This window comes from Rhinoderma darwinii, chromosome 5, assembly GCF_050947455.1.
Source record: "Rhinoderma darwinii isolate aRhiDar2 chromosome 5, aRhiDar2.hap1, whole genome shotgun sequence".
Classification (NCBI taxonomy): Eukaryota; Metazoa; Chordata; class Amphibia; order Anura; family Rhinodermatidae; genus Rhinoderma; species Rhinoderma darwinii.
The window spans coordinates 154,327,253-154,354,026 of NC_134691.1; the positions used below are offsets into that span (position 1 = coordinate 154,327,253).

At 43.6% G+C, this 26,774-nt stretch overlaps 1 protein-coding gene across 1 annotated transcript; it reads right to left on the reverse strand.

Moving 5' to 3' along the window:
* Window positions 1-3,143: 3,143 nt before the first annotated feature.
* Window positions 3,144-15,253, reverse strand: LOC142652517 (uncharacterized). Its single transcript, XM_075828168.1, has 8 exons — window positions 15,185-15,253; window positions 14,704-14,748; window positions 13,665-13,697; window positions 12,299-12,445; window positions 11,149-11,325; window positions 9,801-9,891; window positions 5,070-5,147; window positions 3,144-3,334 (listed from the first exon to the last, which is right to left on the reverse strand). Exons 1-8 carry the CDS (start codon window positions 15,251-15,253, stop codon window positions 3,144-3,146), a joined length of 831 nt encoding a protein of 276 aa, XP_075684283.1.
* Window positions 15,254-26,774: the final 11,521 nt, after the last annotated feature.

The window sequence follows — 26,774 nt, forward strand, 5'->3', positions numbered from 1 at the left end:
TGTAGGGTTTTCTAAAGAGGTGGCTTTTCAGATTTTTTGGGAGATGCACGGGAGAAATCTTGGAGACGATGATGTGAGGAGAAGAAAAGAGGAGAGCAAAGTAGCATGTCTTATAAGGACCGGAGATTACGCGTGGGTGGATATCGAACGTATGTCGAATGTAGACATGGGAAAACACCTAGAATTTGAGCTATAGTTCTTCAGGTCTGCTGTTGCGAGACAATATTGAATTCAACAAGGATGCCCACCTGCATGAAGTCTATACACAGACAAATGTATTCAACATACAGTAATTGTTGGGATGGCACTGTCCAAACAAAGTTAATCTGTGTTACAGACTGTTTGTTTTGCTTCATAAATATTACAGGAGAAAGCTATTAGTGATGACAATGATGATCCTTTCTGTCTCTACTATTTGTGATCAATTCTAACGGCTTTATTATTTTACAAAATGTTCAAGCTTACTTAACATGATAATGGACGGTATTATAGAGCAATGCTTCAGTGATCATAAAAGCACAGTATAATGCAATGTTATGCCTTGCTATGCCTTTAATGTTTGTTTAACTGATAAAATAATGTATAAGTGTGCACTGTGCTGCATCATAGCAGTTTTACATGAATCACTAGTAAGGCATCAGCTCTTCAGAGATAATTATAATCTTTCCCAATAAGCATGAAATCTAGGAAATCTAGGGTAAGATGCTGTATTTGCAAGCATTATGAAGACTGGATGAGTTCTGTCATGAAAACCATCGGCTCGGTACATTAATGTATTTTGCAGAAGCTGTCACGCACATACTGAGAAGTTTTTGTTTTAAACCTGTATAAATATTCTGGGTCTGTCATCATACTATGCTGCCTCGTTTACAGAATATTGTACCGTTTAGTTATTGGGTTATTCCTCCGTTTCTCGCAGCTAGGATGGTTTTTCATGATCATTAGAGCTAATGAGAAGGAGAACTCTTTAAGACGTGACCAATTCACCCCTTAGAGTCCAGGGCATCCTGCTGCTGATATTTGCAGAGTATTTAATACAAGGTGCTTTCTTATGGGTTTATTCACAAGTCACGATCATGTCATAGTTTTTGCCGCACTTTTTGTGAAACCGTGGCAAAACTGCAAAATGTGACTAGACCGTAACTATACGGCCGTGTGAAAGAGTATCTGCCCTGTGCACTGCAGGGAATTTCGGGCGAAAAAACGCACCAAACTGTGGTGCAGTTTTTCACCCGGAATGTCCGCTGGAGAAAGCTGCTGCATTAACCGGCCTGCTAGCAGGCCGGCCTCCTGGGATGAAGTCTCATCCCAGGAGACCGCTGCAGCCTGTGATTGGCTGCAGCGGCAGTCGCATGGGATGAAGCGTCATCCCAGGAGGCCAGCCCTCCGATGTCATCCAGGCCGGCCTCCTGAGATGACGTTTCATCCATGTGACCACCACTATGGCCTGTGACTGGCTGCAGCGGTCACGTGGGATGAAACGTCATCCTAGGAGGCCGGCTTGGAGGAAGAAACACAACTTCTAGGTAAGTATAGTGGGGTTTTTTTTATTCAGAGCTGCGTTTTTTGCGGTAGAATTGGTGAATCCGCCGCAAAAAATGCAACAACTGCTATTTGTGGCGATTTTTATCTCCCCATTGAATTCAATAGGGAAAACCCCCAACAAATATGCATCGATTACGCTAATGCAATTGACATGCTGCGGAATACAATTTTGCACCACAGGTCCATTTCAGAGCGTTTTTTTACGCTCAGTATTTACGCAGCGTATGGAGATTTGTTCAATCTCATGGACTTTGCCGCTACTGTATTCTGCTGCGTTTTTTCCGTCCGCAATTCCGGACGGAAAAACGCAGCTATTCCGCTACGTGTGGACAAGCCCTACCGATGTGAGTATAATAAAACACAGCTTGTATTTACTTGTCAGTAGTCCTGCATCATGTGTTCCTTATTTACATTTGCTTAATCACTAGGATAAGGACGCACGTAGAGGTGTCAGCATGTAGCCGAAAACCACGCCTATATGCAGGGAATGTGGATTACAAATTGTTAGTTAATGGCTGCACAATTTTGCAGGCAATACAATAATATTGTGCCATCAATCACACATTTTTCCACTTATTTAGTTATGAACACTAACCTCAGATTATTTTTGCATTCCCTGAGTTGTTGCTGCCTTTTTGGAGTAATTTTGCCTTACCGACTATTTTGATTCTTCTACTATTCTGATTCTTTTTTCACTGTCTCATAAGACCAGGAGCATTAGGAATGATTTTACAACAATGTCAGACTGATATATACAAATAAAAAAAAATTCATCTTTTTTTAAAATTAGTCCTGTTAAATTTGGTCAGTCAGTTGATTGAGTAAAGGGGCAAATAATTTTACACATGGGTGCTATGGGTTAGAAAATGCAGTAATAGTTCAAAAATTAGTGTATGTATGCCACCTTCTCAGTTTCCATTTGTCTACAATTACATGGTGCTTAAACACCGGAAGCCATTCTGTGTGACAAATGGGGATGTCTTCCCTTTATGATATCTCTGTACTGTACAACTGCACACAATGTAGCTTAACGTCTCCACACAAAACAACTTAGAGGAAGTCAACATATGAAATATGACACACATTACACACATTTGTACATAAGTTTTGGTGAAAAAGTATTTTAATTATTTTAGAATATAAATAAAAATAAAATTCAGGAAAAACTGCAAGGTGAATGTATGTTTATTTATTTGGAACCTGAACTTTTTGGGCACATACACCAAAATTGTATTCCCCACCTGCAACATAAAGTTGAATCCATAACTGAAATATGTTCTTTTTGTTACCATTGTACAATATACCTAAATATAATTTTCTGGAATCTCTAATCAACAGAGGTCTTCATGTGTCTCACTATTCTGGATGAAGTTGAATTTAGTAGAATTTGGTATTTGAAAGAATCTTATAGAATTCACATATGAGATCCGCAGACGTACAGATACGAGGATTGTTTCTGTGGTTACAACTTCTTGATTAATCTGCATATCCATTAGCCTAATAAGTAATTTTTGCACAGATCCATCATGTTATCACTACCCAATAAAGGAAGAACAAGCACCCAGTTATTGTCCTCTTCGGTGTCAGTCAAACTTTTATCAAAATGGCTTCCTTAACCCCTGCTCACTGAGCATTGATGGGGCATTAATACCGCAGTCCCTGGCTTCACAGAATCCTGCGACCCCTGCAGCACCTAGTATCCCCTGCTGCCCTGGAGGGCCACTGTAACCAGGAGGACCTTGTGGTCCTGGTTGTCCATCCTTGGCAACTCCTGGGTATCCTGGATAACCTGCAAAATTGAAATACAAATGGTTAAAATACAGGAACATTGCAGTACATATGATGAATCAATGAGAATATACACATCCAGACTGACTGTTTTCTCAGTGTGAGCTGTTTTACAGAATATGTCAAAATGACAGGAAGTGGTGCTGAGGAATAAGTGATGAATGTTCCACAGTCACATTTTCCATTCCATGTACAGGCCAACCTAAAATCTACATAAGTGCTATTCCTGCTGATAAAATAAGCGAAAAGTACACATAAGTGCTGCAACCCATAAATAAATTCTATTTATTGTCATCAAGTATTCCAAACCTCATGTGTTTTAATCTTGAATGTTCGATTTTAGAATTTATGTAAAAGGTACAGTAGATAACATTTAGTTTCCAGAACTAGAACTACAATGAAGTGAATCACACTTTTGAGTGTGATAAATATATTTGGGGAGTGTTAATACACAATGAGATACCATGCAACCTATTCCTGACCGCGAAGGATTCGAGTTAATACTTTTTTTTTTTTTTTTTTTTTTTTATCATGGACTGCTAACAGCCTGCTCCCTTTGGCTATATCCAAGTACTTACCCAAAAACAGGGAAGACATTATATCATGAATGATGCCAATAGTTGGGCAGTCCTAGGTAATCGCCATCATGGTGATGTATTAAAATCCGTTTTTATTTTTTGGCACCATTAATAACATGCCCTTTTCTTATACAATACCTACGTTTATATTGTTTTGTGGATTTTGTATGTAAGTAATAACATAATCGAGTTAAATTTAGTGGAAATAATTTGCTTCCTACAAAATGCAGATGCAATTGCATCGGCTGCAATAGTGCTTATAGGTATATTTAGGACTGGCCTTAAATGGGATGGTGCCATGTGCATATTGACACATACAGTTATTGTGTTCCATATAGTGCCCAAATAATAAAGTGATACAGTAGTCCTATAACCATACCATAAAGTGCCCAAATAGCATTGCTGTAAGTTACCTGAATAACACTAAAAGTTGACAAAAATAAAACTGCCCAATCAAGGTAGCTGCCTTTCCATAGGATTAGGTACCAAGTGCAAGTTTCCAAACCAACCAGGTCAATGGTGCCACGCTACAGTACTGACAAGTGATGAGCCCAGTGCAATTGCGCAGGTCGCACACCCCTAAGGCCGTTGTGAATATTTGTGACTGCCATACGTAAAAAACTAAAATGCCATTAGCTCATAAGAATATGGAAGTGTAACAGTTATGACGCTGAGATTTAGATATAAGCAATGCCTATTATGTTTCTCTAAATCCCTTTTCGAAGGGGTGGTCCTCTCAAAGAAGATGGCTTGTATGCATAATATATGATGGAAGTTAAAATCTGTGACAGGAAAACTGGACTAGATAAAGGGGTGGCCTTCTCAAAGATGTTGTCTTTTGGAGAGGTTTCACTGTATTTCGCTTGTGATCCAAATAGAATTTATTTGTCTTGACATACTTCAATTTTCATTAAGCAAGTAATCCAGTGACTAGATAATTATGGGTTCATGTGCTGGGACCCCAAAAATCAACTGTTATCACAGTGGGAGCTGAAAAGCAAAGGCAGCGTTCGTGTAATGCACAGACAAAGTAAACCGTTTACCGGACTATGACTTTTACTCCTTTTGTTCAATGTCAGGGTAAGATTTTGGTATTTTTTATAATTCCTATTACCTATTTATCATATACAAACTACCTTTCTTAAAGAGTTTGATTACCTATTGGTCCTTGAACTCCATCTGGGCCTGGTAGTCCTGTACCTAGGTCTCCTCTTTGCCCTTTCTCACCCTTTTCACCTGAAATATAAAAGAGTAATACACTTAAAAATATGTATTAACTCAGAATAGCTCTGAATTACACTACATAGTAATCTCACAATAACCAAGTGTGCATGAGTATTTTAATGGTTAGTGGGAGACAACTTGCTGCCAGAAAGTTAGAAAAGCAGATTATCTCCCAGCAGAACAAAGGATCATGCACAGAGGTGTAACTTAAAACTCTTGAGTCCCAACACAAAGTCGGTAATAGGACCTTCACTTACCATGTGCCCAGGGGCAGACATAGACAGCAGATGTCCCCTATGCAAGAACAATAGATGGGTCCCTTGCTCTCAAATAGCTCAGTATATAAGCACCCCGCTTAAGGCTAACAAAATATGATAGACAGTAGGAAACAGTTTTAATGTAAAGATAGACCCACGTAATCTACTGGGCCCCTGTGCAACTGCACAGGTTGCACGTATGGTCAGTGGCAGATCCTCATAGGTGGTCGCCTGGGGCCTGAGATTCCTGGACGGCCCACGGCCGCCCAAAGATCACATCACAGTTTTGTCACATTTTTGCTGCGAATCACGGCAAAAAACGAGACAAAACTGAAGGCCCCTGGATGTCCAAAGGACGCGGGTACAATTGACCTCACTGGCAAGAGAACTGTCAGTTCCCATCCCCGCGATTCAGGCTTTTTTTATGCACGCTTTAGTCATTCCGATGGATGCAGCCTGGTCAGAAGAGACCAGGCCTGTATCGTAGGAGGAGAGGACGGCAGTGGAACGGGGACAGGTAAGTGTGGCACTAACTACAGGGGGGTGGCACATTCTACAGGGGGGTGTGCCATATCTACAGGGGGGCTGTGTGCCGTATTTACAGGGGGGCTATGTGTAAATTTCTACATGGGGCTGTGTGGCGTTATCTACAAGGGAGGTGGTGCTATCTACAGGGGGTGTGGCACTATCTACAGGGGGTGTGGCACTATCTACAGGGGGTGGTACATTCTACAGGGGGTGTGCCATATCTACAGGGGGGCTGTGTGCCGTATTTACAGGGGGGCTATGTGTAAATTTCTACATGGGGCTGTGTGGCGCTATCTACAAGGGAGGTGGTGCTATCTACAGGGGGTGTGGCACTATCTACAGGGGGTGGTACATTCTACAGGGGGTGTGCCATATCTACAGGGGGGCTGTGTGCCGTATTTACAGGGGGGCTATGTGTAAATTTCTACATGGGGCTGTGTGGCGTTATCTACAAGGGAGGTGGTGCTATCTACAGGGGGGTGACTCTATCTACAGGGGGTGTGGCACTATCTACAGGGGAATCTGTGGCCCTTTTTACACAGGGGGGCCGTTTGGCACTATCCACAAGGGTGCTATGTACAGGGGGTGGTGCTATTTACAGGGATGTGTGACACTATCTACAGGGGGCTGTGTGGCACTATCTACAGGGGGTGGCACTATTTACAGGGGTCTGTGTGGCGCCATCTACAGGGGGTCTGTGTGTGATGCTATCTACAGAGGGGTGTGGGCTCTTTCTACAGGGGATCTGTGTGGCGCTATCTACAGGGGAGCTGTGTGGCGTTATCTACAGGGGTGCTGTGTGGCGCTATCTGTAGGGGGCTGTGTGTGATGCTATCTACAGGGGGGTGTGGGGCCCTATCTACAGGGGCTGTGTGGCACTATCTACAGGGGGCCATGTGGCCTATATATAGGGGGCTGTGTGTGACGTGATCTACAGCAAGGCTTTGTGTGATGCTATCTACAGGGGGTGTGTGGACACTATCTACAGCGGGTGTGTGTGGCGCTATCTACAGAGGGGGCTGTATGGCGCTATCTGTAGGGGGGGCTGTGTGTGATACGATCTACAGGGGGTGTTTGGCCTTATCTACACGGGCTGTGTGGCACTATCTACAGAGGGTCTGTGTGGCGCTATCTACAGGGGGCCATGTGGCCTATATATAGGGGGCTGTGTCTGACGTGATCTACAGGGGGGCTGTGTGTAATGCGATCTACAGGGGGTGTGTGGGGCGCTATCTACAGGGGCTGTGTGTGGCGCTATCTACTGTGGAATGTGTGTGGTGCTATCTACAGCGGAATGTGTGTGGCGTAATCTACAAGGGGCACTGTGTATGTGGTGCTTTACTTAACAGCGTTTGACACAATTATATTCAGGGGCACAGTGTTTTGTACTGATTTATTCAGGTGCGTAGTGTATGGTGCTATTATATTTACATAATAATAAAAAAAAAAATTCAAATCCAACCAAGGACAACATCTGCATGGAGTTTGTATGTTCTCCGGTTTCTCCTCCCACACCCCGAAAACATACCAATAGGGGATTTAGATTGTGAGACAGTAAAAGACGACCTCTGTACAGCGCTGCGTAATATGTTGGCGCCAGTGGCGTAACTACCGCTGTAGCAGCCCGCGGTATGAGGGGGCCCGTGTTGCTTGTGCGCTTGCGTGACCAGCGCTCCTTTCATTTTTATTGAGCTGCACAGACTCCGGAAGTCAGAGGTTAGTCATGGAGAACTTGGGGAAATTTCGGTCCCCCGTTCTCCTTATCGCTGGGCGTCCCAGCGATCACACATGTCTTTTGCAGGACACACTATATGTTGGATTTTTTTTGGGTGTTGGGGCTGTATGGCGTTACCTACAGGGGGGGCTGTATGGCGTTATCTACAGGGGGTCTGTATGGCGTTATCTACAGGGGGTCTGTATGGCATTATCTACAGGGGGTCTGTATGGCGTTATCTACAGGGGGACTGTATGGCATTATCTACAGGGGGACTGTATGGCGTTATCTACAGGGGGACTGTATGGCGTTATCTACAGGGGGCTGTATGGCGTTAGCTACAGAGGGGGCTGTATGGCGCTATCTACAAAGGGGGCTGTATGGCGCTATCTAAAAAAGGGGGCTGTATGGAGTTATCTACAGGGGGGCTGTATGGCGCTATCTACAAAGGGGGCTGTATGGAGTTATCTACAGGGGGGCTGTATGGCGTTATCTACAGAGGGGGCTGTATGGCGTTATCTACAGAGGGGGCTGTATGGCGCTATCTACAAAGGGGGCTGTATGGAGTTATCTACAGGAGGGCTGTATGGCGTTATCTGCAGGGGGGCTGTATGGCGTTATCTGCAGGGGGGCTGTATGGCGTTATCTGCAGGGGGGCTGTATGGCGTTATCTACAGGGGGGCTGTATGGCGTTATCTACAGGGGGCTGTATGGCGTTATCTACAGGGGGGCTGTATGGCGTTATCTACAGGGGGCTGTATGGCGTTATCTACAGGGGGCTGTATGGCGTTATCTACAGGGGGGGCAGTATGGCGTTATCTACAGGGGAGGGCTGTATGGCGTTATCTACAGGGGGGGCTGTAAAAAAGGCACTATCTACAAGGGGGGGTTGTGTGACACCCAGGGGAGGGGGGCCCCAGTCAAAAGTTTGCTATGGGGCCCAGTCTTTCCTAGTTACGCCCCTGGTTGGCGCTATATAAGTAACTGAAATTAATAATAATAAATAATTTTATCTTCATTTATAGGTGTGGAAATGTTGTAAAAGTGGGAAGCTGAAGACATCTGAGTGGCAAATTCTGCAGAAATGGGTCATGACCGGGAGAAGTCGTCATGAGGTCTGGACCGGATGGAGAAGAAAAGTGAAAAAAAACTAGTAGAATCTGAGAAGTCGTCACCTGTACATTTCCTGACATATTTATTATAGGAAATCCTTGTATTTCACAAAAACTCTTTGTGCAGTCAAAGACTGATAGACAAATGGGTGTTACCATTCCCCCTGTCAGGAGGATGTGTCCTTGGAAAGTGTGATACTATCAGCAATGGTTGGAGACTGTCATTATGTAGGGACACAGCCCTTTGATAAGGGGAATCATAACACCCATTTGCTAATGCTTTCACAAAAAGTTAGTGTTAACAATAGCTACGGCACAGCAGTGCAGCAGTGGAGAAGGGGGCCCAAGTTTGGGTAACAGCCCAGGGCCTATGGTCCACTTAATCCGCCACTGCATATGGTATGACTGTCCTTGAATGTGCCATTTATAATACTGGTGTCTTCCGATTTATTCGGCAGAGGGGCATTTGGGTACCCTCAGGCACTGCGGCACGTGGGTGACTGCTACCTCTGCACCCACTGTATGCCTCTGATCAGGTATGGATACACCCAACTTGCTTTACTCTTTTCTTGATGTTTGCTGTTGGGAAACAGTCAATATTCCAGCATGCACAGTTTCAGCAGATTCTGTTGAAATCGGGAGCTTTTTAATACATTTATTTAACTAATGTATATCACTAGGATATTCAATCACTTACAGATCAATGGGGGTCAGACTGCAACTATCCTATTGATCCTCAGAATGAAGGCGCTACTGAAATGTTGCTGCTTCTTCAGTATTTCTCTGCACAGAGACGCTCTTGACTCCCCCTTGTGCAGGCAACTACAGCACAGCTTCATTCACTTGCTCCCAGTTGCTCCCCAATTCTCTGCACAGCGGATGTGCAGGGAAGGCGGTTAAAGGACCTCAATTCCCCTTTGTTTTCGGGATCGGTGGGGGTCCCAGAGGTCAGGCCCCCAAGATCATAGTGTTATGGCATATCCTAAAGATATGCCATAATATTATAAGATGGAAATGCTTCAGGTTTACAATTTAAGTCACATAATTTACTCACCTTGGTCACCCTCAGCTCCTTTTTGTCCTGGAACACCAATGGGTCCTCTGGGGCCCCGTTTCCCATTAACTCCAGAACCACCAGGTTTTCCCTTTAAAAAACATAATATTAATTATCTAGTTTTTATATGGAAACTTTTGATGTGATGTGCTCTCAATTCAGTCTCTCCATTATTTAACTTATTTGACCAAATTAAACTACGTCATACTGATTGATGTTATATGTAAAGTGTTAAAAAAATAACAATTATCAATAGCAGAATATATTTTATAGGATTTCATTCATCATACGGTCTTTCAAAATATACTTCAGTCGGCAGTCTCAGACTGCTTTATTATAGTTGTATGCCATTTACTAATCCATAAATATGAAATCTTTACAGTATCACTTATTGTAGTAATCTTAAAAAAGAAATTCATTGCACAATTATTAATTAATTGAAAGTAATTGATTAAAATATATGCATATATATGAATTGTTTTGTTTTTGGACTGTTGGTACTGTATATTCACAAACTACCAAAAACAAGATTTTTTTTCATCATTAACTATAACAACACATTTATAAAAGGTTCACTATGATCTACTTGTACTTTTCGGCTATTTTTGTGTAAGTCAATTAGCATATTATGATGTGAACAATATTAGAATTTATCAACCATAAAAAAAATCGACGTAACGCCATGGCAAATCATAATTCAAACCTTGAATCTCATTTTATTACGTTGTCATACATACATTCTTCCAACTACATAAAGTAATACTGACTAAGTTTTGACTAAGTTTTTGGATAACTTTCAACAGCAATGCAGTATTACTATAAACTATAGTCCTAGGAAAAACATTTCCAAACATTTTCAAATGCCTGCATAGCTACTCTGAGAATCTTAGCGTACAAGATAACAGTACATGACTGTACACTTCCCACACGTGCCTTGAGATCTTAGCAAGAGCTTCTGCACTGCAGAGCATTTCTACTTCAATTAGGAAAGTGAAATGACTAAAATATGAATACAGCTTATAAAAAATATTTACGTAAATACATTTTTTTAAGGGGAGATTTTCTACTTTTACTAAAAAAGTTAAATAGCTGCTGCCTTGAAATGTAGATATGTTGTTACTTCAGCCAATGACACAACTTCCCTGTCTACATGGGTAGATTGGAAGTAACATACATTCTCCGTGATACAGACTCATTGTTACACGATCTCACGACTCCAATGTAAGATACATCCATGTCAAGGAGAATAATAGATAGACAGTACGAAGACTAGGCAGGCCTGGCCTTTACTGTGAGTGTACCATAGCGCATATATCATCTATACTGCAGGTTAATTGTTTGTTCTCACCTTCTTTCCATCTTTTCCTGTAACTCCTGGTGGTCCAGGTGGTCCTAATAATGATACACCCGCAGTTGGACAGGCACTAGAACACTTTCCTCTTATGCTGGCCGCATACTTCGATGTTGCTTCTATTACAACCTTGCGGCACAACTCATATACTATCTGATCTGCCATGTCAGGTCCCTGTTAGAACAAGTGAAAGTGTATTAAATAAACCACCATTGCTTGAGAAATGACCAGCAACCATCAAAATGGTTCATTAATCATTATATGATTGATACTATACTTAGTCATGAAAAAAATAATTGCTTGCAAAAGATGAAGTATACAAAGAATTAGACTATATGCAGACACAAAAAGTATGTGTCACTTGCATTAAATTATAACCACGATGTAAACCATGAATTGACACATACAGTATATGGAATATATTTACTGAAGTCCTATTTTTCTTATGAACTAAATAAAGATTTCACTAATTGGGCACAAGAATTAATAAAATGTAGCTTTTACCTTTAAAAAAAACAAAAAAAAAACTGCCTGGACTTTTGGTCCTCTAGAGATCCATTTATACCTACATACAAATGCTCACTCACGATTATTTGGCTGTGTAAATAGGGCAGCGATCAGATAACGAATGAGCAAACGCTCGTTCGCCAGCTGATTTAGTCTTTTATGCTGCCCTGAAAATCATCGGTGTCGGCAGCACATCTCCCTGTGTAAATAGCGGATGTGCTGCAGACATTATATAAACTGTATGGGAACCAAACGATTGCATTAACCATCATTCGTCACCATATAGTTCACATTGGCCCCAGTAAATGGCCTTTAAACAAGCGCTGATCAACCTTTAATTATAGGCGCTTGTCGCGCTTTATGGGCGCATAGCTGCAGTAAAATAACTATTAGCAAACTGATAATGCCCCTGTGTTATCCACCAGGTGCTTACGTTTTGCAGACTGTGCTGATTTGACACTACAATATTATAAGGGAGACGCTATCGATTTGCTATGCCCTCAATTGAACAATGCTGATGTAGCTCGTGCCTTCCTTCACCAAGGCCCACAATAGTGAGGCACTGCTAAGCTAACTGTCCAACTATTGAACTAGCTTTAACCCAGCACTTTACACAAGACAGTCTAAATAATTTCCTTACTTGTAGTCCAGGTAAACCAGGAGGTCCAGGAGGGCCACCTCCTCCAAGATCTCCAATTGGTCCAGGATAGCCTCTGGGGCCTGGTGATCCAGGAGCACCTGTCCTGCCCAATTGGCCTGATGGGCCTGGTCGACCCCGTTTTCCTTGCTGTAACAAAAAAATAAAATTATTACAAAAATTACAAAAGCAAATTAAGTATACATGTTACATAGTTACATAGGTTGAAAAAAGACACAGGTCCAGCAAGTCAAATTTGAACCCTCTCCAGTTCTCCTATGTCCTTTTTACAATGTGGGGCCAAAACAAAATCCCATATTCAAGATGTGGCCTTACAAGGAATTTATAGAGAGGTAATATTACATTTGAATCACAGGTTTTTATCTCTCTCTTTGAAATGTATCTATCTTTAAGTGTTTGATTTAATGACTAAATTGGTTAGAGATTTACTAAAGTTAGCAATTATTGTGTATTTTAATTTGATCTTTTATCATTATGACAAATCCCAATCTATATTATCAGTGATCTTACTGTGGAAGTCAAGTGACATTTCTAAAATAGCTAAAGTTCAAGCTTCCGTAGATTTGAAGCTGACAGGTAACAAGGTGGACTAAAATAAATCTGTGATGGTCTTACAATTTTTTAGGCTTCCACTATAGATTTACAAAGGAGGTAAAGCCAAAAATCTTCTAGTACCTGAATGAGATATATTTGCCATGAACAAAACTTGCCATGGATTTTTTTTAGCAAATCTTCTGCAGAAATCCGCATCAGAAACTCTCATTTCTACAGTGTATTGGCCACCTGATCCACACGTGGATTAGATCCATTATAATTCAGTGGAGCTTATCCACAGTTTTTCAGTGTGGAATCCATGGCAATAATGAATATGCTGTGAATTTTAATTTCCGCAGCACGTTCATTATTCTGTGCAGATATTTTCCTGAGCGTTTGAATTAGATATTTTATACTCCATTCACATGAATTGCCAGCGGAATGTTAGCGGACTCTGGCAGGATTTAGCCGTAAAATCTGCGCCTAAATCCTGACAGAATCTTGAACGTGTGAACATGGTCCTACATGGCTTCTGTAGATCTGAATACTCTGCTGTTATAATGAATTTAAAGTACTAAGCGAGAAACATGTTATTATTAATGAACATTATAATCTGAATAATTGTTTAATCTATTTGGTTGTGTACATGTCTACAATGAGTTATTCGGATATTGTAAAAAAAAAAAGGGTTATTCCAGCATATAATATTAACCACCTATATAATGCATAAGTGATAAATGTTATGCGCAGGAATATTCCTTTAAGGGTTCTTTATGTATCTACGTTATTTTAAAAGCAACTTAAAACCACTTACGGAACCCTTGTCTCCAGTGTCACCTGCATCCCCCTGTTTTTAAAACAAAGCGTTAAACAAAGATTTAAATTTTTGTAATTCACACTGTAAATTTTAAAAAATATTACTAAATCCAATTTCAACCTCTTTCAATGTCAACTTTCTGCTCATAACTCTCACGCATTAAGACTATGGACCTTGGATATGACCGCCAGTATATATAGCATTAGTTTCAAAACTATTATACCAATTTAAAAAAATGGGGATTTAACAAAAAAGTTTTTTTCAGGGGGTTAATGCCATATTGACAACTGTACAACTCCTGCTAAAGAAAACAATTGAATACACACTCTAGGTTTTTGGCCACTACTATAGTTAGCCCCAGCATAAAGATTTGCCGTAGATTCAACCAGTCCGGCGTTAAAGATGCATACATGCAACGATATTTGTAACTATGGAAATTATTTTCCACACATTGGAAATATTGTTCATATGTATTGCTGCACATGTTTTCATTCCTGTTCAATCACATATTAAACTCTATGTTCACATTGTTTAAGTTGCAATAGGTTCCATACTTGTTCATACCATTGGCACAAGTCTACTTTTTTTCATTTTTCTACCATAGTCATAACAGCTATTGTCAAAGATTGCCGTTTAGGGTAGGATTATTAAAAGGGATGTACAGGATTAGAAAAACATGGTTGCTTTCTTCCAGAAACAGCGCTACACCTGTCCACGGGTTGTGTCTGGTATTGCAGGCTCAGCTCTATTTAAGTGGATGGCACTGAGATGCAAGACCATACACAACCCCTGTATCGTTGTGGTAGCGATTTTGAAAAAAGCAGCCATGTTTTTCTAATAATGTACAACCACTTTTATGGTGATCTTTACATCTACGACCACCTTGTGATATGTCTGCTTTATAGTATGTTACAATTTTATACAGTAAAAATTCATTAGGATTTATGCATATTTTGTTTTCAGCAACACTCTTGCAATATCATCATTACACTGTCCATATGCAAAAATTCAGTATATGTTTAATATTATTGTTTACCTTGGCTCCAGTTTTTCCCTTTGCACCAAGTCTTCCTTTTTCTCCCTACAAGAAAAATGTTTGTTACATTAAAAACGCATGCAACATGAGACATACCAGATTCCCGACATACTGAAAGAATTTCACCACAATAAATGCAGGCATTTCAGTAAGGCTGGGTTCACACACCCTATTTACGGACGTAATTTGGGCGTTTTAACCTCGAATTACGTCCGAAAATACGGCTCCAAAGCGTCGGCAAACATCTGCCCATTCATTTTTTTAAAAAGGACGCCCGCGTCAAAGTAGTGCATGTCACTTTCATGAGATGTAATTGGAGCCGTTTTTCATTGACTCCATGGAAAAACAGCTCCAATTACGTCCGTAAAGGACACTGCGAAAAGCGCCTGCACATGCCATTACGTCTGAAATACCGGAACTGTTTTCTCCTGAAAACAGCTCCGTAATTTCAGCCGTATCGGACGCTGCCGTGTGAACATACCCAAAGAGTGCACATTGTTCCTTCACCCAACATATCCCCCAACAGGAAAAAATAATCATAGACCAACATGTTTGGCATGACATTGATCTGTGAAAATGGCCAGTGGTTAAGAAATGTAGTGAACCATAGGATTATCAAGGTACATTTATGTAATAAGAAAAATTTCATTTTGGCTCTAAGATAAGGAAGGATTTAAATACAAAGGGGAAGAATGTATAATATAAGTGCTAATAATAAGATTTTTGTTGCCTATACCATGTCAGATTTAAGTTTTTATTTGGCAAAACAAACATTGAGTTGGTTGGCACATAACTAGCTTTCCACTCCGCCTGTATATGAGCTACATATTTATTTGCAGACACCAAAATGGTTACTTAATGATATATTTATTAATAATCTCTATATGTCATATTGACCAACATACTGAGCAGATTTTGTTCAGATTAGTTGTCTAGGCTGTACTAGTTCTATAAAATGACCACTGTGCTAGAAATAAATCAGAAGTGATAGCGAATATATCTATCCTGCGCATCTTACAATTCAATCGTTGTCATAATGTCCTTTAAGATGTATAGTCAGGTATACATAAAATTAGACATATGAGGAGCATTAATAAATGGGTTTCGGCACACATTTTCAACAGAGAGGACGGGATCTACAGTCATGTGAAAAAGTAAAGACACCCCATGTAGAGTGTTTTTTTTTTTTTTTTTGAATATGTGGACATGTGAATATTTGATTTTTACTGAAACAGTTTATAAAGATAAAGGTACAACCCATTATAACCCCAGCCCCCAGCAGCTTGATGGGATTCAGATCTGAGCTTTGACTTGTCTATTCCAAATCCTACATATCAGAGGTTTAATCTTCTGTTAGTTGGTCTTACATTATCCTCAAGTACCCGAGTCTAGAACAATAGAGAGTTCATAGTGAATTCTATTATGGTTGGCTACCCAGGACCTGATGCAACTAAGTAGACTCAAACCAAAATGTGTCTACCACCATACGTTATAGTTGGTATCCAGTTCTTCTGGTGAAATACAGTCTTTGATTTTCGCAGAATCGGTTTCCTGGTATTGTGGCCATATAACTATCTTTGCCTTGCGTATCAGAGATTGCTCTAGAAGTCCTGATGTTTGCCTAGGTGCTCATTGGAAATTTTCAAAGTTCCCCTGATGTTCTTTCCGCACAGCAAAGATTTCCTTTTGGCACATCTCCCATGTAGATCTAATTTGTGCAACCCCTTTCTAATGGTAAACTCGTGCACTTGAACATCAACAGTGGCTACCTGTGGGTCTCAGGCTGAACTTACTGGGATGGCCTGGCCTAGGCAAGGCGGAATTTGTTTGAAACTTTTTAAAATTATATTTGATCTTCCAGACAGTGGAACTATTGATTTAAAATTCTTAGGCAACATTTTAAAATCCCTTTCCAGACGCAAAGGCCATTATAACCTTATTTCTAAAGACCTCAAATAGCTCTTTGTATCTCAAATCAAACTAAATGTCTGAGGCATAAATAAGACAGGTTCCTCCAAGATCCTCTCTAAGGCCAGGGCTACACCAAGACTTTTTGTAGTACTACTGATTGATTTTAACCAGCTGCAGTGCAAATTAATACATTGAGTTGCAATCAATCTTGTGGACTGCAGCGGTCCCTCAATAGTTAAATCAGTAGTGCTACAACATTTTAGGTGTATCCCTGGCCTAATGATGTTCATATCCTTTGTACCTGATCTGATGAACCTGATTCTCATTTTAGTTTTTTAAGGTAGTGATAAATTATTATTTTTCCCATGGAAGGAAATAGCATATTTGTACATATTTTTAAAAAAAATAAATTATTGGAAGCCAATTTATGTTTTTTCTCTTCAATTATATCACCTTTATAGATTAAAATCCCAAATTCCCTGGCTATATGGATGTTAGGCATCTGTGATCATATACAGAATTCATATATAATTAAGGAGCTAGTAGCAAAGCTACTTTTTTTTGCCCGCCTGGTTTTAGCAAGGAATTGGATGGTAGAGAGGGGACCAGAGACGTCCAAATGGAAAAGCACCATATTGAAAACTATTAATTATGAGTTAAGTTCTGGGGCTGGGAATAAAAAAACGCTTAAATGCAAACAGATTTGGAAACCATTGATCACTAAGCTCACAGAAAGGGAGAAAACTTAGCTGTTTAGAAGTTGTAATAGTTTAAAAAATATATTTCTCCTTGGGGAGGGGTGTTTTATAAGAGATGGGTTTGATTCACCTTTCTCTTTCTATACTGTTTGATTGAAGATCAACTATTAATATGTCTAAATCTCAGCTCTAATTGACATATCAGAAAATGCTTCAGATACATTGGAAATGTGTTTTTTTTCCCCATTGGTTTGTAAATATATGTTTTTATTATACATTAATTATTACTGTTAGGAACCAAGGAAGATTTTATTAATTGGCAAACAGAGCACTCTGCTTGTGCTCCATGTACACGTATCTCATGCATGCTGCAGTAAAAGCAAAGCAGGTTTCTTATACGTCCTCACATATCTAATTACTTTTATGTGCAATATCTGTGTTGTAGGTCTGGTCTTAGAAATAACTTTTAGGCCTCATGCACACGACCGTAGCCGTGTGCACGGCCGTGATTTTCGGGTCGGCCGGCTGCGGACTGTCAGCAGACTGTCAGCCGCAGGCCGCCCGCAAATCGTGGGACATGCACATGGCCGCCGCCATTGTTTTCAATGAGCCCGGACCGCAGAACCGGGCCATAATAAGACATGCCCGTTCTTTCTGCGGTCCGGGCTCCCGGGCCGTACAAGGACCGCAAAAACTACGGTCGTGTGCATGGCCCCATAGAAAAGAATGGGGCCGCAATTCTCCCGTGGATTTTCGGGGGAATTGCGGCCGCAAAAACACGGTCGTGTGCATGGGGCCTTACAGTTGATTCTGTAGAAGTGAAAATTCTGCGACACCTCAAAAAAAACTTTTAAAACACCTGGATTATAGATTATAGTAATAATCTAACTGTGCACAAGCGGGGGCTTATTAACAATATTATTGGACATAGAAGTGTCATAACATCTGGGCTGCCTTCCATGATCCTGGGCCAATCTTTACTCTAGGAAACTAGGTTCCTATCCAGAACAGTAGAGAGCCATCTGCAAATATTCCCACTGAATGAATTTTTGGACGTTGTATAAATGCTTTGCTATAGTAAATCAAATGTATTTACATTTATTTTGCACTGATGACTACACCGAAGATGGAATGTTTCCCAGATAAAATGTCTGTAAACCGTATTTTAGAAAGAGCAGTGGAAGTAAAAACACAAGTAGAACATAGTATGCAGCAGAAAATTACAATAATAAAGTAGGATAGAGGCGAAGATAGAGAGTGGACCGCTGAGCAAAAACAAAAGGATCCCCTCTTGGTGCTGGTGCACATCACCATACACCCCCAATATAGTATATGAAGGACTTCTCCATTTTTTGCTATTGCTAACAAGCTGGTAAAGAGGAGGAAACTTGCTTAGGTTCTCACTAACCAGTTAACAGGCATGAGGCCAACCAATCTGTGAGCACATTCCCCATGAGCCCCATAGCGGTTGTATGTGTTGCCTGTATGGGTTGCCTGTATGGTATGTATACTCTTAACATGGAGTAAAGTGTGGATTCTAATTTAAAAAAAATGTTCCTTCAATATCCTTACATCCAATAATGCTGAATTAGTAGGCTGCTAAATAACTAGCCATTTATGATGTGCCCAAAGCTGAAAATAGTTGTATGACACAATTCTGTAAGTCCCTGAGGTCTATGAAACTGGAAGAACTATATGTCTAATTAGCAGATAGGGTTGGACCCAACTCTTCAGCCTCTTGTCAGATGCAATTTAGTGGGTAAAGTTGCACCCACCAACTTAGAACATTAAACTGATACAATAACATTTGTGAAGGAATAAAATAATATATTTAAGGCCCCATGCACACGAACGTGTTTTTGCGGCCGCAATTCCCCCGAAAATCCACGGGAGAATTGCGGCCCCATTCTTTTCTATGGGGCCATGCACACGACCGTAGTTTTTGCGGTCCTTGCACGGCCCGGGAGCCCGGACCGCAGAAAGAACGGGCATGTCTTATTACGGCCCTGTTCTGCGGTCCGGGCTCATTGAAAACAATGGCGGCGGCCATGTGCATGTCCCGCGACTTGCGGGCGGCCTGCGGCTGACAGTCCGCAGCCGGCCGACCCGAAAATCACGGCCGTGCACACGGCTACGGTCGTGTGCATGAGGCCTAAGACTTTTGGTGTTGCCCAGTGTACTGCCCACTGGTGTATAGGCACTTAACATTTGTGCAAGATTATTTTTCTGGAAAAAACATGAACATTGGTAAATGAATGCAGATGATACCTGTATGCCGTCATCTCCAGTATCTCCTTGAGAGCCCTGTGTAAAAGAAGAAGAGGAAACATTACATACCATCTGTAAAAAATCAAATTATTGAACCAATTATGATCATGGTTTACCCAGAAAAACTTTTATGACTTGTCTTCTGAAAATTTTTATTTACCTTAGGACCTTTGAGACCCTCTGGTCCTGGTTTTCCAGGGAACCCATCATCTCCTCTTGTGCCTTGTGCGCCCTATAAACACATAATAACAATCATTTATTTTATTTTTTGTATCTTTTTAATACTCATACTATACTTTGAGTGATCTACAGGTTTTTTTTTTTAATTTATTTTTTTAAATACCCGATTGTATTTATATATCTTTCTAGTTTGCTAATGATCGCTAAAGTATATTTCCACTCGGGGCTTATCTGTGGCTTTGGTGTGTCACTTTCTAATGTTTGCACAATAGTCAGTTTATTTCTTAATTGGTTTACATCCACACTTGTATACCATTATACAGTGTAGGGATGAGTCCAGACTTTTTCAGTTGCGTGTTTCAAACAAATCTGCAACGATATCCTCAACAAAATCCACATGTAATACACATTTTGACATTTTGGTGTGGATTTCACACTATGCACTGCAAAGGATGATTCGCAGTGAAAATTCATTACAAATCAGCGACAGAATTGATATGCATGCCCTCAATTCCACTGTGATTTTTTCCGCTACATGTGGATGGGGTTTTGAAACCCCAATCCACGTGCCTTGTACTGTAAATTGCTCCGGATTTGCAATGTGGAATCCGCACCGGAAATCCACAGCCTGTGAATTCTGCCTGATGATTATGAAAATCATTGGACCAGTTGCATTCAACCACTTTGTATAGTTACATGTATAAATTATTGCTATAGTCCAACATTTTCCATCAGACCATTTCATTTAGAAAATATATATATTTCAATCCTAGCCTAGATTACAACAGTCTTTAGCTAGCCCACCAGAAATCTGAATCTGGAATGCTCCTGCAACTGACTGGTGTGATTGTAATAACATAACATAAGGTAAGTGCTTAAAGGGAACCTGTCACCAGCATTTCACCTATTGAACTTTACTTCTCCCTCACTGGCCGCTGCTATAAAAAGTTCATTGCCGTTATTCCCGCTCCTAAACTCCTCTTCCGACTGTAAATATCGGTCTGCAAACGTTTTGCGCCTTTTATCGTAATAATCCGGTGTCCCTTTGTGCGCACACACCAAAAGAGGACATCAATGCACAAGCGCGGGATTTTGTGTGCTGGGGGAAGGCGAGGAGCTGTATATCAAAAGTAAGGAGGCGAAGTAAACTTGGAAAGACTTGAGGAATGAAGATATGACTCTTTCCAAACGAAGATTTGACTCTTTTCAAACGAAGATTTGACTATTTTCAAATGAAGATCTGACTCTTTTCTGCTCATTAGCATACGGTGTGGGAACACTAAAAAGCTAAATACTAAAGCTACAGAGCCGACTAAGAAGACAATTATAGGTTATATTGAAATGATTTTTCACCCACTACCACCAGGTATAGTCGGTTTAATAGGTGAAATGCTGGTGACAGGTTCCCTTTAACAAACAGAAACCATAGGTTTCACTTTGCATCACCATTGACTTCTGTTTCAATATGTCTTTTTTAAACAGTTGAGACATCAGAAAATATATGTGTATAACAGTTCTACTCGCAGGTAGAAGTAAATAGTTAGCATCACCATTGATTTCAATGGAGTCTGATCCGGTGCGAATGGTTTCCGTTTGTCACTGTTGTTTAAAAGTTCAGTCGTTTTGACGGAATGAATAGCGCAGTCGACTACAGTATTAATTCCGTCAAAACGACAGAAACCTTAAACAGCGGTGACAAACGGAACAATTTTCACCGGATCCGTCGCCAATGAAATCAATGGTGATGCAAACGGAAACCTATGGTTTCAGATTGTTTCAGTCAGGGTGCCATTCATGGTTCCCCCTGACGGAAAGCTCAGACAGAACCCATGAACAGAGCCCTGACGCAGATGTAAACGAAGCCTAAAGCAAACTAGTCATGATGACCATGTTGTCCTATCTGCAGCTTGTTATATATGAGCAAGAGCTGAACAGATTGATATATAGTTTTGTAGGAAGAAATTCAATACAATCCCTGCTCCCAGTATGCGGTTTAACTCAATAATTGTGTGAAAGAAGAGGCTGGACGCAGCTGCAGGCTTAAGGGAAGCCGACATGACCGTCCTGGTAGGGAAAGGGTTAATGTTAAGAGGTGAGGGAAAGGTGAAGAAGCTGAAGGAGGGACGGGGAGGAGCTAGGGGGGACGGGGGGGCCGTTACTGCGCTTCCCGCTGTTTCTCGGCATTGAGCCGGAAGCAGCGGGAGGAGTAATACACAAGAAGCAAAGCTCCCCGTTGCCCGGCTTTTAGTATGGCAGAGGCCCTGAGTTTAGAGCGGCTGCGTGCCGCTGCTGTGCACCACGGTCCCGGATGGCTGGAGGAGACCGTGGCTGCATTAACGCGGATCCCGGACGCCGTTTCGCCACGTCGGGCACGGCGTTCGGGGTCTGTTGTAAGGGACAGGCTCCCCTCCCCCGGCCCCCCTACGAGCATGGCTATGGCGGCGGGGGGGGAGTCGGCAACAACCGCTCCTGCGCTGGGCAGGCAGAGAGCGGTAGCAGGGGTGACGGCGATGCAGGCTGTGTCGACCCGTCCCTCTCGGCGGTCCCGACCTCCAGAGCGCCTGAGTCCGGAGGTAGTCCCGCGGACACGGCGTCGCAGAGGGAGCCCGATCCCGGACGCTGCAGGCCAGGCAGCTGGGAGGACCGCCCCTTCCCAGGCCCTGCGTCCTGGCAGGAATCCCAGGCCGCGACGGGGTCCGGCGGTAAGCAGGGAGTCGCAGGCTGGGCTCCCTGTCACCCCTCCCCCATCAGATGGAAGATGTCGAGAGCAAGGTACGGCCGCCCCGCATGGTGATGTTCCGGCCAGGGGGCAGGCTTCGTCAGGATCGTCTAGACGGACGACTAGATCTGCAGCGACGTCGAGGCAACAGGTCCGGTCGGAAGTCTGGGTCCCGGCGGTCGGGCGGCAGGTTGCCGGCCCATCGGTCAGCGCGTCCTCATCCCCTTTCCGAAGAGGTCGTTGGGAGGGACAGTCGTCGGCGAGAGAAGAACTGGAGGAAGGTGAACTGGACGTTTATCGTCGAGGTCAGGATGGTCCGGCTGACGGGAACACAGCGCCTGTGCAGCCCGGTGAGTGTATAACTCCATTATTGTCTTATCCAGCGATTTTTATGTCGGGTGTCGGCGGGGGGGCTGCTAGCATAGCATCGGGGGCCGGTAGTGGCGCGGGCGGACGCGACGGAGCGGGTTTGGCAGATTTAGTGGGTTGCTTACGGGAGCTGGTGGGGCGCCTGGATAGGGCCGCGGCGCCGGTAGTAACGGAAGTGTCCCCTGCGGTAGTTTGGGAAGGCCCCAGGGAAGGGGGATCGTTGCAGGCGCGTCCTGTGGTGGCGGTTAGAGAGGCGGTCGCGGTGTCGGTGCAGACTGAGGCACAGAAGGACGGCGATCGAGTGCGCATGGACGATCGGGCTCGGGGGGAGGTGTATGTTTGTTTTGAGGGTCCGTTGGGGGCGCATTTAAAGCAGGAGGTGCGTGATCGGATCTGGAAAGATGAATATGTTGAAATTTTTTCTCTCTTGCCGCTGGCTAAATTCAATTTGGATAAGAGCAAGCGGGATGAGAGTAAAAAGGACAAGGAGGAACGGCGGCGGTATAGGCTTATCCCGCAGACGTTCGTTAATTGGTCGCAGGCGTTCGCCATATTGGCTAGTGTGATAGGGGAAAAGGCGCCGGAAAATTGTTCGGCGTTATTTTGTTATTTTGATGCTATTGGGGAGGCTCATAGGGCGTATGGGGGTCAGGCGTGGCTGCGATATGATGAGCAATTCCGTCAGCGGAAGGCGGTTCGGCCGGCGATTCGGTGGGACCAGAAGGATATTGCTCTCTGGTTACGGGTTACGGCTCCGGTTAGGCAGCCCTTTCCCGGGAGCGGTGGCCAGGGAGGCCAGACTAGTCAGAGTGGACCAAGCGGCGGGGGAAAGGCGGGGTTTTGCTGGCAATTCAATGAAGGCCAGTGCAAGTTTGGGGCCACGTGCAAGTTCAAGCACGTGTGCTCCGAGTGTAATGGTGCATCACACGGGGCGGCAAAATGTCTGCGGAAAAAGAGGTCCGGGAACCAGCACGGGGCTGGTCAAGGGGGTGTCGCCGGTGAGGGTGGAAAGGATGGCCCCTTATCTAAATGAGTATCCGGATAGGGCGGCAGCTAAGTTGCTTTATGAAGGGTTTAGTGTTGGTTTTTGTTATTCCTCCGCCTCCTTATGAGGTTCCGGTTACGCGGAGAAATTTAAAATCGGCTTACTTGCATGCGGAAGTCGTGTCGGAAAAGTTGTTAAAAGAAGTTTCGTTGGGGCGCATGTCGGGGCCATTTGTGGAGTCGCCGGTGAAAGATTTAGTTGTGTCCCCTTTGGGTATTGTCCCTAAACGCGAGCCCGGAAAGTTTCGTTTGATTCAACATTTATCGTATCCCAAAGGTTCGTCGGTAAATGACGGGATTGATCACGAGTTGTGTTCCGTAGTTTATACCTCATTCGATAAGGCGGTGGGGTTAGTGCGGGCTGCGGGTCCGGGGGCGCTGCTAGCAAAAACCGACATCGAGGCGGCGTTCAGGTTGTTGCCGGTCCATCCAGAAAGCCAACGGCTGTTGGGTTGTTTTTGGAATGGGGCCTTTTACGTGGATCGGTGCCTTCCGATGGGGTGTTCTCTGTCTTGTGCATACTTCGAGGCGTTTAGTAGCTTCGTGGAGTGGGTAACGAGGGGAGTATCCGGGGTCGATTCGTTGATCCATTACTTAGATGATTTTTTGTGCGTTGGCCCGGGGGGTTCGCCGGTTTGCGGTAACTTGCTTCATGCCCTGCAGAAGGTGGCGAGGGATTTTGGGCTGGGGCGGGTGGCTTTGGAGCTTACGGGGGAGGTCCGTGGTGCGCAGGTCAATGGCCGGCTAGCTGGGTGTCCAGTGGATTGACGCGGAATCTGGCCCTGCTCGAGCTGTTTCCCATCGTGGTGGCGGCTACCATTTGGGGGGACAGGCTCAGGGATAAGAAGGTCCGTTTTTACTGCGACAACATGGGGGTGGTGCTTGCCATTAATAACATCACGGCGTCCTCTCCTCCGGTAGTTCAATTGTTGCGACATTTAGTGTTGGTGTGTTTGTCGCTGAACGCGTGGGTGGTGGCGGTGCATGTCCCGGGTGTACGGAATTGCGTTGCTGATGCTCTTTCTCGCTCGCAGTGGGACCGGTTTCGGCAATTGGCCCCGGGAGCGGAACGTATCGGTTTGGCGTGTCCGGATCATCTATGGGATCTGGTATCGGTCCCGTAGAGCAGCTGTTACAAAGGTCTTTGGCGGGCACGACGTGGAGGGCTTATGCTGCTTGTTGGAGGCAGTGGGAGGAGTGGGTAAGAGAGTTGGGTGATGTCAATACGGATAGAGACAGGTTGGTGGCACTTTTGTATTGGTTAGGGGATGCCTGGGAGGGGGGGTTTTCAGTAGCGAAGGTGAACCGGTTTATATCCGCGGTGGCGTTTGGGCTTAAGTTGCGGGGCTTGCGGGATGTATCGAAGGAATTTCTGGTATCGCAGGCTTTGAAGGGGTTGCGCAGAGGTAGGGTGGAGGCGGATAGTAGAAGGCCGGTGTCGTTTGCTTTGCTGGGCTTGTTGGGCGGTTCATTGGCATCGGTATGTCGTTCTTCAGATGAAATGGATTTGTTTCGGTTGGCTTTCTCGTTGGCGTTCTTCGGAGCATTTAGAATAGGTGAGTTGGTGTCGCCAAGTACTAAACAGGCAGGGGGGCTGAGATCTGGGGAGGTGAGCCTTTTTGCAGATCGGTTGGAGGTATGGTTGCGTAGATCAAAAACTGACCAATTAGGGAAGGGAAAACTGATAGTTTTGTTCGCTCTCCCGGGGTCGGTCATGTGCCCAGTAGAGTGCATGCGTGGTTTTACAAAAAACAGGGGGTCTCCAGATTTGCCTTTGTTACGTCATGTGGACGGGTCGTTCTTGTCCAGGTTTCAGTTTGGAGCTGTTTTTAAAAAATGTTTGACGGCGGTTGGGGTTGCGGCAGGCTCATATTCATCTCATTCCTTCCGGATTGGCGCAGCAACGGAAGCAGGGCGCTGGGGGTTGGATGATGAGGGGGTGAGGCGTATTGGTCGTTGGGAGTCTAAAAGGTTTAAGTCCTATGTCCGCCCCCATATGTTGTAATTTTGTTGTTTATGCTTGCAAATGTTATATGGTGGTGCCTAACTGTGTTTTCCGTTTCAGATTCGCCTCCTTGTCTGGTGTGGTTGATGGGTCATTCGTACGTGCACTGGGGGGCTTTGAGGGCGGACGTCCGCCCGGATGGTCGCCAGTTGCGCATTCCGCGACAGGATGCGGTTGTGCATTGGCTGGGGTTTAGAGGTATGTCGTGGAACAGGGTGTTGGCGGAATTCCAGACATATGTGCGGCTTGATAGGGTTCCGGAGGTTTTAGTGTTGCACGTGGGTGGGAATGACTTAGGAGTCCGCCCTTTTCGTGAGTTGGTGCGGGATATCAAACATGATTTGTTGTGTTTGTGGGTATCTTATCCCAAGTTGGTGGTAGTGTGGTCGGACATAGTCCCAAGGAAGCATTGGCGGCTAGCTAGATCGGTGGAGAGAGTCAATAAGGCTCGGATAAAAGTTAACCGGGCGGTGTCCCGTTTTGTGGCAAAGAACGGGGGCATTTGCGTGAGGCATAGGGATTTGGAGTCAGGATTGGGGAATTTCTGGAGGAGTGACGGGGTTCATCTGACCGAGGTTGGCATTGATATTTGGAGCTTGGCTATAGCAGAAGGCATAGAAAGGGCGGTGGTGGTGTGGAGGAACTCACAGGCTTAAGGTGGTCAAGGCCTGTTTCGCGGTGGCGGGGGGAGTCCTTGAGGCCAGTCAGTACAAAATGGTGGGGGGGTCGCATCGGGGGTATGCGTCCCCCAAAAAAGGTACATGGTTGAAGACTTCATCGGGTGTTATCCCTTTGAAGTGGTCTTCTGGTAGAAGGTATGTCACTTGAAGGCTTCATCGGGTGTTATCCCTTTGAAGTGGACTTCTAGTGGTCGGTA

Excerpts from the sequence above, each read along its gene's own strand:
- LOC142652517 (XM_075828168.1), bottom strand. The coding sequence starts at position 15,253 with ATGTTGGTCTATGATTATTTTTTCCTGTTGGGGGATATGTTGGGTGAA. Across the intron at positions 9,892-11,148 it reads CAGGAAAAGATGGAAAGAAG|GGAAAACCTGGTGGTTCTGG; the intron begins GTGAGAACAAAC and ends TGTTTTTTAAAG. Across the intron at positions 3,335-5,069 it reads TGGAGTTCAAGGACCAATAG|GTTATCCAGGATACCCAGGA; the intron begins GTAATCAAACTC and ends TCAATTTTGCAG.